The 17,069-nt window shown below is 49.2% G+C and overlaps 1 protein-coding gene across 5 annotated transcripts in view; it reads right to left on the reverse strand.

Annotated features, from left to right (window-relative positions):
- Nucleotides 1-15,479, reverse strand: part of si:dkey-230p4.1 (centrosome-associated protein CEP250) — a 70,229-nt gene extending 54,750 nt beyond the window's left edge. For all 5 annotated transcript variants that reach the window (XR_009655331.1, XR_009655329.1, XR_009655328.1 and 2 more), the window contains exons 1-2: nucleotides 15,384-15,479; nucleotides 10,854-11,002 (exon numbers count right to left, since the gene is read on the reverse strand). Coding sequence is in view for 1 of the 5 variants with exons in the window: in XM_060929159.1 (XP_060785142.1) it covers nucleotides 10,854-10,994 (141 nt within the window). In the remaining 4 variants the exon portion in view is untranslated. The remainder of the gene's footprint in view (nucleotides 1-10,853; nucleotides 11,003-15,383) is intronic.
- Nucleotides 15,480-17,069: the final 1,590 nt, after the last annotated feature.

The following is a 17,069-nucleotide window of genomic DNA, read 5'->3' on the forward strand; positions in this document are numbered from 1 at the left end:
ATAGAGCAGACCTGGGCGTTTTACGGCCCGCGGGCCACATCCGGCCCTTTGGTTCATTCTGACCGGCCCGCGTAAGGTTAATTAGAAATTACAAAATAAACATATTTTCTAATTTTACCTCATGCATGGACTGAATGTGCATTGCTTTTATTTTAAAGTTGTGTTCAACAAAAACGCAGTGCGCGCGACATGAACATGACATGAAATCCCATGAAACCTAATCCCGCGATAACTACTTCCGTAATTTGTCCAGACCAACCACAAACTTGTATGTCATCCTTCAAACGGTCCAGCCAATCACATAGTGTGACGTCACCAGCAGGCGCCGGAGCCCGAGCCAATCTGTAGATCTGATACCGACACCGAATGGACTGATGATCATCTGTCAGCTGTGCTTCGCATCTCCACCTCAGACATTCAACCTGACTCTGATGCACTCGTTAAAGACCAACAGAGACGAGATTTCTCTCACTGAACAAATAAAAAACTGAAAAACACCAAATGAAGTGATTAGACTACAAATGTGGGCATCATTATTATAATATGATATATCTTGCTTGATATTTGGAGTAGAAAGACAATATTGTGATGTCTTTATTGTGTTTTGGGGTGAATGTCTCATCTCATTATCTCTAGCCGCTTTATCCTTCTACAGGGTCGCAGGCAAGCTGGAGCCTATCCCAGCTGACTACGGGCGAAAGGCGGGGTACACCCTGGACAAGTCGCCAGGTCATCACAGGGCTGACACATAGACACAGACAACCATTCACACTCACATTCACACCTACGGTCAATTTAGGGTCACCAGTTAACCTAACCTGCATGTCTTTGGACTGTGGGGGAAACCGGAGCACCCGGAGGAAACCCACGCGGACACGGGGAGAACATGCAAACTCCACACAGAAAGGCCCTCGCCAGCCCCGGGGCTCGAACCCAGGACCTTCTTGCTGTGAGGCGACAGCGCTAACCACTACACCACCGTGCCGCCTGGGGTGAATGTGACTGGAAAAAAAAAAAAAAAAAAAAAAAGGTACAAACATTCACATTTTGTTAACCATTGTTTTGGGAAATTTGATTGAATAAATGACATTTTTTGTAAGGTAACCTCGTTTTTTCCATACTCTTACCAGTCTTAGCAGCTTGTAAAAACAATGTTATTTACTGCTTTATATAAAGAAATACAATTAATATTATGCAGAATTTAGTTCAGCCTTTTGGTCCAGCCCTCCACAAAATTTTCTGTTTCTCATGTGGCCCCATGGAAAAAATAATTGCCCACCCCTGGAATAGAGGGACATATATTCTTATTTCATGTATTGTCCACAATTCTATTTATTACATGTTCAACATTTTAACTTTATGTTTTAGGTAAATGCCACATTTGGATTTTTAATTTATTCCTGGACTATGCTGCTTAGCTGAATGAATGACAGTGAGTGACCAAATGAGTGACAGGGAATAATTTGTTTGGAAAAAGAAAATGAATAGCAGTAATCGCTACACAAGATGGAAATTAAGTCGCAGTTGGTGAAAATTATATAGCACCACCAGCCGAGGCTGCAAGGCTGCCGAGCAAATCAGCCGGGTCTAGGGCCCGCCTTAGGGCCCTGGAAGCCAAAGGCTAAAAGAAACGCCGAAATGCATTCTCCTGCATTTCCAGGGAGCTTGCAGGTGATTCCAGTGGGTCACTTTTCAGGCAAGAATATTAAAGGAAACATGCTAGTCTTGAGTCAGGAATGCAACTGCTAAGTCACTGGGCAAAATTTAAAAATTTATTTCCAAGTTGAACATGTAAAATTGTTGGAAGGCAAACAGTTCAGGAACTGGTTGAAGGGTTAGGCCTCTTCCCATAGGGCGGCACGATGAGTAGATTTGGAGCAGTGTACCATCACCATATTAATTTATAGTATGTATGATCATGAACACAGACCCAAAAAATTATCTATTACAAGATTAATATAGGGCGGCACGGTGGTGTAGTGGTTAGCGCTGTCGCCTCACAGCAAGGAGGTCCAGGTTCGAGCCCCGTGCCCGACGAGGGCCTTTCTGTGCGGAGTTTGCATGTTCTCCACGTGTTCGCGTGGGTTTGCTCCGGTCTCCCCCACAGTCCAAAGACATGCAGGTTAGGTTAACTGGTGACTCTAAATTGACCGTAGGTGTGAATGTGTGTGAATGGTTGTCTGTGTCTATGTGTCAGCCCTGTGATGACCTGGCGACTTGTCCAGGGTGTACCCCGCCTTTCGCCCGTAGTCAGCTGGGATAGGCTCCAGCTTGCCTACGACCCTGTAGAACAGGATAAAGCGGCTAGAGATAATGAGATGAATGAAGATTAATATAAAACACACTAATTTTTTTTTAATTATTAAAAATTATTGAAAATGAAATTTAAAAAAGGAACACACTATTTGGCAATTTACAGTCATGATCAACTATAGTAGACAGTGATTCTAAAATACTATTTAGACCTAGATCTAATGCTATTTAATTACACTATTTTCATGTATGAATGGCTCGTACATCTGCTGAAATGGTGACAGGTTACCACCTAGGCCAAGAAGATTATGTTACAGACAAGACTGAAACGTTCACAAGTCCAAATTAAAGAATATCAAATAGGCCTACCTGCAGGTGCATGTTGGATTCTGCATGCTTTTGAAACTAATGCTTTTTTAGACTGCGTCCAGAGATCCCATCAATGAATGACCACTTCAAGTTTCTCAGAGCTCAACATTAACTTTTTAATCCACTTGTCCAGTCAGACAAGCAGCAAGATTTTTCACTTGTCCTGGCCATGTATTAACTTATCCTGACCATAACCCTTTTTATTACCATGTACTGTATTTAATAGTTCAATGAAAAGACAGTGGTTGTCACTTCCACACGCATCGGTGTGTGCAACAGACTTTCACTCAGGTTCACCTTGAACAGCGCAAGCCTCTAACGACAAGCACCTACCCTGGATTAAGCGCAATTAGCACGTGCATAAAAGGATGCTGCACACACCTACACGGTGCGAAGTATTGCGTTGTTTATCACCATTACCAAACTGGTGTTACTGCATTGTCTTCCTGGTTATTGCTGGGTTTCAGTCACGTGACTTTTCTTAGTGGTTTTACCGGAAGTGAATAGCTGGTGGTCTAAATGGCTGCCGGAGTGCAAACAACTAGTGATAACTTATCAGAGTATGCTCGTAATCTAGAAGCCGGTGCTTGCTTTAGATATATTCAGAAGATTGCTATGTGCAATGGAATCGACCCCTACAGTCTGGGAAAGAAGGATTTGTCATACAATCTCGAAAACTACCCTTCAGTCGAGTTCCCCGACATCTCGAACTATCTGGTGTTGCAGACGTCCTTCTACACCGCAAAACAGACAAAAGCGTGGAAGAGTATGGAGGCTTACAACTTTTTTTTGTACGTGGCTGGGTAAAGGACCTCGGTATCAAGTTGCTGCCAAATGAATCCTGTATTGTTTTTGCCCATGTAAGTATTTTTTTAAGCTTTTCGTTCGCATCTTTACAATGAAGCGCTGCAAGTTGAAGTGTAAACAAACAACAGTTCGCTTGATTCTCACTTGTGCTGGCTCTTATCTCTCACGTAAATCATTCACAAAGATCAGAAACCCCTTTAAAGGCCTGGATCTTAGTTAAACAAGACAGAGAAGTGATCACGGCGCATTGTAACTGTATAGCTGGGGAAGAATTTTGTCGCGATCTTCACGCATATGGACTTTGTGAGGAGTAAACAAAGAAACAGCTGGGGACTTTACTGCTTCATGACTAAAAAAATTACCGTTAAATAGTGACACATAGCAAGAATAGTACTTGGAAAACACTAACAACATAGCTGAGAGGGATATACAGTACAAACCTTTCACCAAATGATCACTGCAAACTCGAGCATGCTTCGACTAGGCTCCCTTCGATTTCAGTGAGAGGCTCAAAAGCCACCTTTCTTGACGTCTTTTTGTGAAATCCTGTGTTCGTTCACCCTTTTTTATTAGTTCACAGGGAACCCTGAAGAAACTTTTATCAGTTTCATGGTTTGATCGATTTAAACAACCTGCAAGAATGCAAGCGTAAGGCATTTTTCATGCAAGCAATGCACCTTCTCCATACAAACATTTTGTTAACTGAGCTTTGGTAGACCACCAGCTAAAGTTTTGAATAATTAATGAGGCGGATGTGACATCACGTGAAACCCAGCAATTGGCTCTTGTTTCGGTGTTTTGGTTTCCGATTTTGTCCTGCCCAGTTTACTCTGTGCTTCGCTCAACCCTTTTGCCTGTTTATCGTTATTGATTCAGCCTGCCGTTTTGGACTATATGCCTGTTTATTTCTTTTATAATAAAGACACTCTTCCTGCACATACATCCGTCTCTTCTCCAATCAACCTGCGCTTACTTACAGTGGTTAACAAAGTTTATCAAAAAGCAGGTATAGTTATGATAATCATTATGCTTTAATGATTTATAATTTCTCAATAAAATTCAAACTTTAACAGTAACAAACAGAAACTATCCAATGTCCCATTATGGTGCATGTGTTGTTATAACACATTACCTGATCTGCAGTTTTAAGAGTTAGACTCGTACAAATTCAAAGCTTCTGGAGGAAATAAGGTTAAATCTTGATTAATCCAGTAAAATGTGAAGTATATATTAATTTAAAGAAATTAAACTGAAAAAAAAAAAAAGTTCGACATGATAAGGGGGACAGAATCATTTTGTGAATGAAAACAAACTGAGTGAGTTTGGCGCCGTCATAGAATTCCCACCAAATATTTTATGACATTTGTGATGGTTAAATGTGAACCATACAAAAGAAAAATACAATAAAAAGTCCAAATGAAATGATGATTTGCCACAGATATTTATTTTATTGAGGTATTTGATAGCCATTTCTCCGATTTTGATGAATTCAGAGTCTAATAATCTATAATTAGATATTATGACGTGGTTATTTTTATATACACACACACCTGCTGTTCTCGGCTTCCCCAGAATTTCATAAACAATAACAGGGCCGGATCACTGAGGGGACTGAACTGGTTTTGTTGGAGCTTTACTTATGTAACTCTTGAATGATTACTATAAAAACTGTGATTTTCAACAATCCCTAAAAGATGTGGTCCATAAAAGATGCAAAAGCATAAGGTATCATTACTACATTGGCTGGGGCAGTTATATGTGATACTCTATTGAGTAATTTTCTTTCGTCTGTAAACCAAATCAGAACAGCCTATATGTAGAAAATGTGAAAAAATACGTAGACTACTTATACTATTTATGTAAACTGTTTATTACTATTATTTAACTCATTTTTTACATTCGATTGCTATTTTAAGCAAGTTTTCAAGGAGTCTGTTCTTATCATGTAGCCTTAGCAGCAAGCCAGCGAGTGTAAATAATTTGCACATGAACAAATGGCACTGTTAAACTCACCTCAACATGTCTTTTATAATTGTGTACCCTGCCATGGCCAATGCTAAAGTCACTGTTACAAACAGTACAGTGCACAACACCCTCATTATTTTACCGCTATGAAGGCAAGGGGACACTTTCGTGTAGTCTGAGGTGAAGTACGTTTAGCAATTAGCATGCATGCGGCACATGCGCTCTCACGCTCACTCTCTCGGGGAGAAAAGACGTAAAGCCTGCCCACACAGAACACTGACTGGTCTACTTAACAAGACAGACCAATCAGGATGCGCTGACCGAGGATGTGAGCAAGCAAGCAACGAAGGGTGTGAGAGAGCGACCGGCTGACCGAGGGTGTGAGCGAACGACCGGCTGACCGAGGCTGCGAGCGAGCGACCGAGGCTGCGAGCGAGCGACCGAGGCTGCGAGCGAGCGACCAGCTGACGAAGAGTGTGAGCGAGCGACCGGCTGACGAAGAGTGTGAGCGAGCGACTGAGGCTGTGAGCGACTGGCTGACTGAGGCTGTGAGCGAGCAACTGGCTGACCGAGGCTGTGAACAAGCGACTGAGGGAGTGACTGAGAGACTGGCTGACCGAGGCTGTGAACGAGCGACTGAGGGAGTGACCTAGCGATTGGCTGACCAAGGGTGTGAGCAAGCGACTGAGAGTGTGAGCGAGCGATTGGCTGACCAAGGGTGTGAGCGAGCAACCGAGGGTGCGACCGACCGAGGGTGTGAGCGGGCGGCCGGCTGACCGACCGAGGGTGTGAGCGGGCGGCCGGCTGACCGACCGAGGGTGTGAGCGGGCGGGCGGCCGGCTGACCGACCGAGGGTGTGAGCGGGCGGGCGGCCGGCTGACCGACCGAGGGTGTGAGCGGGCGGCCGGCCGGCTGACCGACCGAGGGTGTGAGCGGGCGGCCGGCTGACCGACCGAGGGTGTGAGCGGGCGGCCGGCTGACCGACCGAGGGTGTGAGCGGGCGGCCGGCTGACCGACCGAGGGTGTGAGCGAGCAACTGAGGGTGTGAGCGAGCGATTGGCTGACCAAGGGTGTGAGCGAGCGACTGAGGGTGTGAGCGAGCGTCCGGCTGACCGAGGGTGTGAGCGAGCGTCCGGCTGACCGAGGGTGTGAGCGAGCGTCCGGCTGACCGAGGGTGTGAGCGAGCGTCCGGCTGACCGAGGGTGTGAGCGAGCGTCCGGCTGACCGAGGGTGTGAGCGAGCGTCCGGCTGACCGAGGGTGTGAGCGAGCGTCCGGCTGACCGAGGGTGTGAGCGAGCGTCCGGCTGACCGAGGGTGTGAGCGAGCGTCCGGCTGACCGAGGGTGTGAGCGAGCGTCCGGCTGACCGAGGGTGTGAGCGAGCGTCCGGCTGACCGAGGGTGTGAGCGAGCGTCCGGCTGACCGAGGGTGTGAGCGAGCGTCCGGCTGACCGAGGGTGTGAGCGAGCAACTGAGGGTGCGAGCCAGTGACTGGCTGACCAAGGGTGTGAGCAAGCGACCGGCTGACCGAGGGTGTGAGTGAGCGAGCAAGCGGCTGACCGAGGGTGTGAGCAAGTGACTGAGGGTGTGAGCCAGCGACTGGCTGACCAAGGGTGTGAGCAAGCGACTGGCTGACCGAGCATGTGAGCGAGCAACTGAAGGTGTGAGCCAACGATTGGCTAACCAAGGGTGTGAGCGAGCGACTGAGGGTGTGAGCCAGTGACTGGCTGACCAAGGGTGTGAGCAAGCGACCGGCTGACCGAGGGTGTGAGTGAGCGAGCAAGCGGCTGACTGAGGGTGTGAGCAAGCGACTGAGGGTGTGAGCCAGCGACTGGCTGACCAAGGGTGTGAGCAAGCGACTGGCTGACCGAGCATGTGAGCGAGCAACTGAGGGTGTGAGCGAGCGATTGGCTGACCAAGGGTGTGAAGGGGCGACTGAGGGTGTGAGCGAGTAACTGGCTGACCGAGGGTGTGAGTGAGCAACTGAGGGTGTGAGCGAGTAACTGGCTGACCGAGGGTGTGAGCGGGCAACTGAGGGTGTGAGCAAGCGACCGACTGACCGAGGGTTTGAGCGAGTAACTGGCTGACCGAGGGTGTGAGCGAGTAACTGGCTGACCGAGGGTGTGAGCAAGCGACTGGCTGACCGAGGGTGTGAGCGAGCAACTGAGGGTGTGAGCGAGCGGCTGGCTGACCGAGGGTATGAGCGAGCAACTGAGGGTGTGAGCGAGCAGCTGGCTGACCGAGGGTGTGAGCAAGTGGCTGGCTGACCGAGGGTGTGAGCGAGCGATTGGCTGACCAAGGGAAGTGAGCGGGCAACTGAGGGTGTGAGCGAGCGATCGCCAGACTAACCGAGGGTGTGAGCGAGTAACTGGCTGACCGAAGGTGTGAGCATGCGACCGAGGGTGTGAGCGAGCGGCCGGCTGACCGAGGGTGTGAGCGAGCGGCCGGCTGACCGAGGGTGAGAGCGAGCGGCCGGCTGACCGAGGGTGAGAGCGAGCGGCCGGCTGACCGAGGGTGAGAGCGAGCGGCCGGCTGACCGAGGGTGAGAGCGAGCGGCCGGCTGACCGAGGGTGAGAGCGAGCGGCCGGCTGACCGAGGGTGAGAGCGAGCGGCCGGCTGACCGAGGGTGAGAGCGAGCGGCCGGCTGACCGAGGGTGAGAGCGAGCAACTGAGGGTGTGAGCGAGCAACTGAGGGTGTGAGCGAGCAACTGAGGGTGTGAGCCAACGATTGGCTGACCAAGGGTGTGAGCGAGTGACTGAGGGTGTGAGCCAGTGATTGGCTGCCCGAGGGTGTGAGCAAGCAACCGGCTGACCAAGGGTGTGAGCGAGCGACTGGCTGACCGAGGACGTGAGCGAGCAACTGAGGGTGTGAGCGAGCAATTGGCTGACCAAGGGTGTGAGCGGGCAACCTAGGGTGTGAGCGAGCGACCGACCGGCTGACCGAGGGTGTGAGCGAGCGACCGACCAAGGGTGTGAGTGAGCAACCGAGGGTGTGAGCAAGCGACTGGCTGACCGAGGGTATGAGCAAGTGACTGGCTGACCAAGGATGTGAACGAGCAACTGAGGGTGTGAGCGAGCAACTGGCTGACCAAGGGTGTGAGTGAGTGACCGAGGGTGTTAGTGAGCGACTGGCTGACCAAGAGTGTGAGCAAGCGACTGGCTGACCGAGGGTGTGAGCGAGCGACTGGCTGACCGAGGGTGTGAGCGAGCGACTGAGGGTGTGAGCGAGCAACTGGCTGACCGAGGGTGTGAGCAAGCGACTGAGGGTGTGAGCCAGCGACCGGCTGACCGAGGGTGTGAGCGAGCGACCGGCTGACCGAGGGTGTGAGCGAGCGACCGGCTGACCGAGGGTGTGAGCGAGCGACCGGCTGACCGAGGGTGTGAGCGAGCGACCGGCTGACCGAGGGTGTGAGCGAGCGACCGGCTGACCGAGGGTGTGAGCGAGCGACTGAGGGTGTGAGCGAGCGACTGGCTGACCGAGGGTGTGAGCAAGCAACTGAGGGTGTGAGCGAGCAATTTGCTGACCGAGGGTGTGAGCGGGCAACTGAGGGTGTGCTCGAGCGATTGGCTGACCAAAGGTGTGAGCGAGCGACTGAGGGTGTGAGCCAGGGACTGGCTGACCGAGGGTGTGAGCGGGCGACTGAGGGTGTGAGCGAGCGATTGGCTGAACGAGGGTGTGAGCAAGCGACTGAGGGTGTGAGCGAGCAATTGGCTGACCAAGGGTGTGAGTGAGTGACCGAGGGTGTTAGTGAGCGACTGGCTGACCAAGAGTGTGAGCGAGCGACTGGCTGACCGAGGGTGTGAGCGAGCGACTGGCTGACCGAGGGTGTGAGCGAGCGACTGAGGGTGTGAGCGAGCAACTGGCTGACCGAGGGTGTGAGCAAGCGACTGAGGGTGTGAGCCAGCGACTGGCTGACCGAGGGTGTGAGCGAGCGACCGGCTGACCGAGGATGTGGGCAAGCGACTGAGGGTGTGAGCGAGCGACTGGCTGACCGAGGGTGTGAGCAAGCGACTGAGGGTGTGAGCGAGCAATTTGCTGACCGAAGGTGTGAGCGGGCAACTGAGGGTGTGAGCCAGGGACTGGCTGACCGAGGGTGTGAGCGGGCGACTGAGGGTGTGCGCGAGCGATTGGCTGACCAAGGATGTGAGGGAGCAACTGAGGGTGTGAGCCAGCGACTGGCTGACCAAGGGTGTGAGCAAGCGACTGAGGGTGTGAGCGAGCGATTGGCTGACCAAGGGTGTGAGCGGGCAACTGAGGGTGTGCGCGAGCGATTGGCTGACCAAGGGTGTGAGCGAGCAACTGAGGGTGTGAGCCAGTGACTGGCTGACCGAGGGTGTGAGCGAGCGACCGGCTGACCGAGGGTGTGAGCGAGCGACCGGCTGACCGAGGGTGTGAGCGAGTGACCGAGGGTGTGAGCGAGTGACCGAGGGTGTGAGCGAGTGACCGGCTGACCGAGGGTGTGAGCGAGCGGCTGGCTGACCGAGGGTGTGAGCGAGCGGCTGGCTGACCGAGGGTGTGAGCGAGCGGCTGGCTGACCGAGGGTGTGAGCGAGCGGCTGGCTGACCGAGGGTGTGAGCGAGCGGCTGGCTGACCGAGGGTGTGAGCGAGCGGCTGGCTGACCGAGGGTGTGAGCGAGCGGCTGGCTGACCGAGGGTGTGAGCGAGCGGCTGGCTGACCGAGGGTGTGAGCGAGCAACTGAGGGTGTGAGCCAGTGACTGGCTGACCGAGGGTGTGAGCGAGCGACCGGCTGACCGAGGGTGTGACCGGCTGACCGAGGGTGTGAGCGAGCGACCGGCTGACCGAGGGTGTGAGCGAGTGACTGAGGGTGTGAGCGAGCGAGGGTGAGAGCGAGCGGCCGGCTGACCGAGGGTGTGTGCGAGCAACTGAGGGTGTGAGCCAGTGACTGGCTGACCGAGGGTGTGAGCGAGCGACCGGCTGACCGAGGGTGTGAGCGAGTGACTGAGGGTGTGAGCGAGCGACCGGCTGACCGAGGGTGTGAGCAAGTGACTGAGGGTGTGAGCGAGCGACCGGCTGACCGAGGGTGTGAGCGAGTGACTGAGGGTGTGAGCGAGCGAGGGTGAGAGCGAGCGGCCGGCTGACCGAGGGTGTGTGCGAGCAACTGAGGGTGTGAGCCAGTGACTGGCTGACCGAGGGTGTGAGCGAGCGACCGGCTGACCGAGGGTGTGAGCGAGTGACCGAGGGTGTGAGCGAGCGGCCGGCTGACCGAGGGTGTGAGCGAGCGACCGAGGGTGTGAGCGAGCGGCCGGCTGACCGAGAGTGTGAGCGAGCGGCCGGCTGACCGAGAGTGTGAGCGAGCGACTGAGGGTGTGAGCGAGCAACTGGCTGACCAAGGGTATGAGCGAGCAAGCGACTGAATGAATAAATATCTCTATCTCAAGTGAGTGAGGGACTGAGTGAATGACTAACAAGTGACTGAATGAATAACTATTTCTCTTCTGACCCGTTCAGTCAGCACATTTGATCGAGATCGAAGTTGCTCTGTCTCTGCCCGACTCTCAGCCAGCTCTTCCTCCAGCCTGGATAACTCTGCCTTTAACTCCACCCGCTCTGCATCCCAGCCACGCAGCAACTCAGAGTCCATGATAAATCCTGTGGAAAAATAATATTATTAGTATGTAATACAAGTAACCTGAGAAATCTAATACACATGCAAAAATGGAAGGTTAAAAACAGTAGCTGGGGATTCTCATAGCTTCTTTTTGGTCCAATTTCTTCTAATGTAGCATAATTCATGTTTGATTAGTGTCCATTAAAGGAATTTAACATACACTTGATCTGTCGGGCACATGGAAGTACATTTGATCAAAAGACATTTCTACATTGGATGTTAGTTAGCATTGTCTCTAGAAATAGCATTTCACAGCTATTGTACAATTTAACAAAGCGGTTGTGGGCTGTGAATTTGCAGTCTCTTCCTTTGAGAGACCAAATTTGAACAAATAACAGTGTGGACATCATAACTTACAAGACCTTAATGCTCAGTTACCCTCCCACAAAAAAAAGAATATTGAGTTTTCTGCAACTGCACAAATAGTTGCTAATAGGAAAAAAAATATCTTGCATCTAAATCAGAGTAAAATCAATGCTGAGCTATGGATCAACATTAGGTCTAATGGTAGTCCTGATCACCAGTTCTACTTTCTGTGGACACACAAGTTAGTGTGAGCTTATGTTATTGACCTACTTTCTGAATCTCATTTCAGTAATCTCAACAGATATAAACTACAGTCCCCTCTGAAAGTATCAGAACAGCAAAGCCAATAATTTTTTTTTTTTGTTACTATAAACTGAAGACTTTTGGATTTTAGATCAAAAGATGAATACAAGACAATAGATCAGAATTTCATCTTTTTTTTTTTTTTACTGATAACTTAGAAAATGGCGCCATTTGTGGCAAATTATTGGGTAAGCAAAAGTATTGGAAAAGACAGTCTTACAGTGAATTACTAGCATAACTATATAACTAAATTAATTTAATTTGGTTCTGTATCTCTTGCTTGTAATAACTGCACCAAGCTGGCAACTCACTGACATTACCAAACCATTGTTTTGTTCTTTTGTGATGCTTTTCCAGGCTTGTACCACAGTTCCTTTGAGTGGTTGTTTGGTGTTGGTTTTTTTTTTGTTTTTTGTTTTTTTCCTTCAGTGTCCTCATCAGGAGGTGAAATGTTGCTCAACTGGGTTAAGGTCTGTTGACTGACATGGCCAGTATCTTTTGGCTCATTTGTCTTGAGGCATGATGAATTTCATCCCAATTAAATTGGATGTATTTCTCTAAATAGGCAGACAGATTGTTTCTGTAGACTTCTGAATTAATTCTGCTGCCACCATCATAAACAAATAACCCCCATCAGTCACATGTTTTTGATCATTTGAAAAATGGGTGGGTTCAAACAAAAGCTGTCATGTTCCAAGTTGTTTCACACATCTCATCTCATTATCTGTAGCCGCTTTATCCTGTTCTACAGGGTCGCAGGCAAGCTGGAGCCTATCCCAGCTGACTACGGGCGAAAGGCGGGGTACACCCTGGACAAGTCGCCAGGTCATCACAGGGCTGACACATAGACAGAGACAACCATTCACACTCACATTCACACCTACGGTCAAATTAGAGTCACCAGTTAACCTAACCTGCATGTCTTTGGACTGTGGGGGAAACCGGAGCACCCGGAGGAAACCCACGCGGACACGGGGAGAACATGCAAACTCCACACAGAAAGGCCCTCGCCGGCCATGGGGCTCGAACCCAGACCTTCTTGCTATGAGGCGACAGTGCTAACCACTACACCACCGTGCCACCCTGTTTCACACATTTAGATGTAAATATCAAGAGATGAAAACTGAAATTATAATCTTTTGTGTCGTATTCATCTTTTGACCTCAAATACCTTCAGTGTACAGCAAAAAAAAAAAAACAAAAAAAACAATAGAATTGGCCTTGTCATTCCAATACTTTTGGAAATGACTGTAGTTAATTGCATAAATCAAACACAGCTAGACAGTTGCTGGTGAAGATAAAACTGCATGCAAATTTAACTGACTGCCTGGTAAGCATGACAATCTAAAACTATATTCCCATTCAATTAAACATCTGACAGAGTCCAGGCTCTCTAAAATCTACCAACAAACATCGGAAGATGAGAATATCGAAGTGTAAAATAAAACACCCAGTGGTGTGATGTGGCCTCGCACCAAGAGAAATTTATGTTACAAAATCAAAGTTGATTATTTTCCTAGTACAGCACGTTGTGAAGTGATTTATGTCTCTTATACCACAGCAACTTATCTACAATTGCAATGTTACATTTGCGAAGGTACTTCAAAAGGTTCTCAGCCTCACCCAGAAAATGTCACAGGAGAAAGATTGTTCTTGCATTAGTTTTCAACATAGTCTCCTTTAACTTCAATGCACATGGTCCACTGATGTTCAAGCTTGTCTATCACTTCGCAGAAGGTGGTCACATCTTGAGCCTCCAGATCCTCCTCAACAGCACGGATGACTTCACCATCACTCTGAAAATGGCAACCATGCAAATGAAATTTCAGTTTGGGAAACAGATAGAAGTCAGATGGTGCCAGCTCAGGTGAGTAAGGTGCATGGGGCAGCAGTTCAAAGCCACATTTGGCTGCTTCTGCCCGTTTCCTGTGCTGTGTGGACAGGCGCATTGTCCTGGAGCAGCAGCACGCCAGCCCGAAGCTTTCCTCTCCTTTTTTCTTTGATTATTTCTTTTGTTTGAGTTCTTGTGGACAATGATATAAGGCTTTACAGTACACAGTTATGTTCCAAAATGGGAGTTACACCCATTGTTTCCAGGTGAGGCCGAGAACTTTTTGAAGCATCCTTGTATTTTTAAAAAAAAAAAAAATTGCCCATTATACTGTAAAACATTTAGATTACAGCGCTGTTGAATTCTCGATTGTGGTTGTAATAAATTTTCACTAACAGCAACTATGACAGCTTTGTTTATTTTGCATTTATGGAAAATGAGTCTCCAGCACTGGTTTTTTGTAACTGTCAGGAGGTTTTCCACACACAGGGACATCTTCAGCCTTCACAGCCATTCCACAATATTAAATGTAACTATAAATGGGTAAAAAGTATGACATTTCATTCATTAATAAATTGTCATTTTTTAGCAAGTTGCAGTTGTAAAAGATGTATAAAACGCATGCTGTTACAGAAGAAGAAACCTTTATTTGTCACATGTACACAGATTCATCCTCTGCATTTAACCCATCTGAAGCAGTGAACACACGCACACACCCAGAGCAGTGGGCAGCCATACTACAGCGCCCGGGGAGCAGTCAGGGGTTCGGTACCTTGCTCAAGGGCACCTCAGCCCAAGGCCGCCCCATGTTAACCTAACTGCATGTCTTTGAACTGTGGGGAAAAACTGGAGCACCCGGAGGAAACCCACACAGACACGGGGAGAACATGCAAACCCCACACAGAAAGGCCCCTGCCGGCTGTTGGACTCAAACCCAGAACCTTCTTGCTGTGAGGCGACAGCGCTAACCACTACACCACTGTGCCACCTCACAGCAAGAAGGTTCTGGGAAATAGGAAAACTATAATCCAAATGACTTTAGAGGGGTAAAATCAACTCCACTTCTCACCACCCAGGCATTATTATTATTATTATGGGGTGGCACGGTGGTGTAGTGGTTAGCGCTGTCGCCTCACAGCAAGGTGGTCCAGGTTCGAGCCCTGTGGCCGGCGAAGGCCTTTCTGTGTGGAGTTTGCATGTTCTCCCCGTGTCCGCATGGGTTTCCTCTGGGTGCTCCGGTTTCGCCCACAGTCCAAAGACATGCAGGTTAGGTTAACTGGTGACTCTAAATTGACCGTGAGTGTGAATGGTTGTCTGTGTCTATGTGTCAGCCCTGTGATGACCTGGCGACTTGTCCAGGGTGTACCCCGCCTTTCGCCCGTAGTCAGCTGGGATAGGCTCCAGCTTGCCTGCAACCCTGTAGAACAGGATAAAGCGGCTAGAGATAATGAGATGAGATTATTATTATTATTATTATTATATTAAAACAGCACTCCTCCAAACAAACATTCCCTGTACAGAGTAGCTATTCTGGGTCAATTATGAAGTTTATTGACCAAGCTTTCCAAGTTTCATACAGGATGTTGCACAGTAAATCAAAGATGAATCAAATCAAATCAAATGAAAATGAGTTTGCCGTGTGTTCATGCAGGATCACATAAAACTGCACTCATAAGCAGCAAACAGGCAGGACTGAAGAGCAGCTAGAAATCTCATTTAATCTCATTAAGATTCTTATATGTGTACCGGTTTGTTTGTGATTATAAGTGTTTATTTATTTATTCTTGTTGTTGTTTTACATTTGCTCCAGTGTATCAAGACAGGTAAACCGCTAAATGATGCTTTAAAAAAAATAAACACAATCACAACAACATCAATTTCTCATTCACTGTTAAATGTGTCTGTGAGCTGCTTCCGCTTACCTTTAAAATCTTTGACTACTTCACGAAATGTTTATTCTTTAACACCGTTAGTTTATCATTCATAATACAGTATTTATCCTTTCCTAGTTGCGTAAACACTTCTTCTGTAACTAATACTTTGAAGCGGCAGCTCGTTTTTTAGGAGTGAAACTGCCACAGCGCCACCTCAGGACGGAGGAAGAAAGAAAACACACCATCTCATTATCTGATCTCATCATCTCTAGCTGCTTTATCAAGTTCTACAGGGTCACAGGCAAGCTGGAGCCTATCCCAGCTGACTACGGGCGAAAGGCGGGGTACACCCTGGACAAGTCGCCAGGTCATCACAGGGCTGACACATAGACACAGACAACCATTCACACTCACATTCACACCTATGGTCAATTTAGAGTCACCAACCGGCGGCACGGTGGTGTGGTGGTTAGCGCTGTCGCCTCACAGCAAGAAGGTCCGGGTTCGAGCCCCGTGGCCGATGAGGGCCTTTCTGTGTGGAGTTTGCACGTTCTCCCCGTGGGTTTCCTCCGGGTGCTCCGGTTTCCCCCACAGTCCAAAGACATGCAGGTTAGGTTAACTGGTGACTCTAAATTGACCGTAGGTGTGAATGTGAGTGTGAATGGTTGTCTGTGTCTATGTGTCAGCCCTGTGATGACCTGGCGACTAGTCCAGGGTGTACCCCGCCTTTTGCCCATAGTCAGCTGGGATAGGCTCCAGCTTGCCTGCGACCCTGTAGAACAAGATAAAGCAGCTAGAGATAATGAGATGAGTTAACCTAACCTGCATGTCTTTGGACTGTGGGGGAAACCGGAGCACCCGGAGGAAACCCACGCGGACACAGGGAGAACATGCAAACTCCACACAGAAAGGCCCTCGTCGGCCACAGGGCTCGAACCCGGACCTTCTTGCTGTGAGGCGACGGCGCTAACCACTACACCACCGTGCCACCCAGAAAACACACCATCCATCCATTATCCTGTGCAGGGTCACGGGCAAGCTGACTGTGGGTGCGAGGCGGGGTTCACCCTGGACAAGTCGCATACTTGCCAACTTTTCAAAATTCTCATGGGGGAGAAAAGTGCGTGAACGACATTTTCAATTGGACGAGGGTATGATGCGAGGTTGAAACGATAAAAACAGTGGATCCCAGTTAATTGCAAACCATTTGAAATTTATACAATTAATGAGTTTTTGAATTGTTTATATTGTTCTATCAGGGCGGCATGGTGGTGTAGTGGTTAGCGCTGTCGCCTCACAGCAAGAAGGTCCTGGGTTCGAGCCCCGGGGCCGGCGAGGGCCTTTCTGTGTGGAGTTTGCATGTTCTCCCCGTGTCCGTGTGGGTTTCCTCCGGGTGCTCCGGTTTCCCCCACAGTCCAAAGACATGCAGGTTAGGTTAACTGGTGACTCTAAATTGACCGTAGGTGTGAATGTGAGTGTGAATGGTTGTCTGTGTCTATGTGTCAGCCCTGTGATGACCTGGCGACTTGTCCAGGGTGTACCCCGCCTTTCGCCCGTAGTCAGCTGGGATAGGCTCCAGCTTGCCTGCGACCCTGTAGAAGGATAAAGCGGCTAGAGATAATGAGATGAGATGAGATATTGTTCTATCAATGACTATAGGTTATGGGATTCATGTATCAGGCCTGAGAGAGCGCAGAGTGAAAAATCTGAAATAATACTCTTGTCTTGAATTTT

This window comes from Neoarius graeffei, chromosome 9, assembly GCF_027579695.1.
Source record: "Neoarius graeffei isolate fNeoGra1 chromosome 9, fNeoGra1.pri, whole genome shotgun sequence".
NCBI lineage: Eukaryota > Metazoa > Chordata > Actinopteri > Siluriformes > Ariidae > Neoarius > Neoarius graeffei.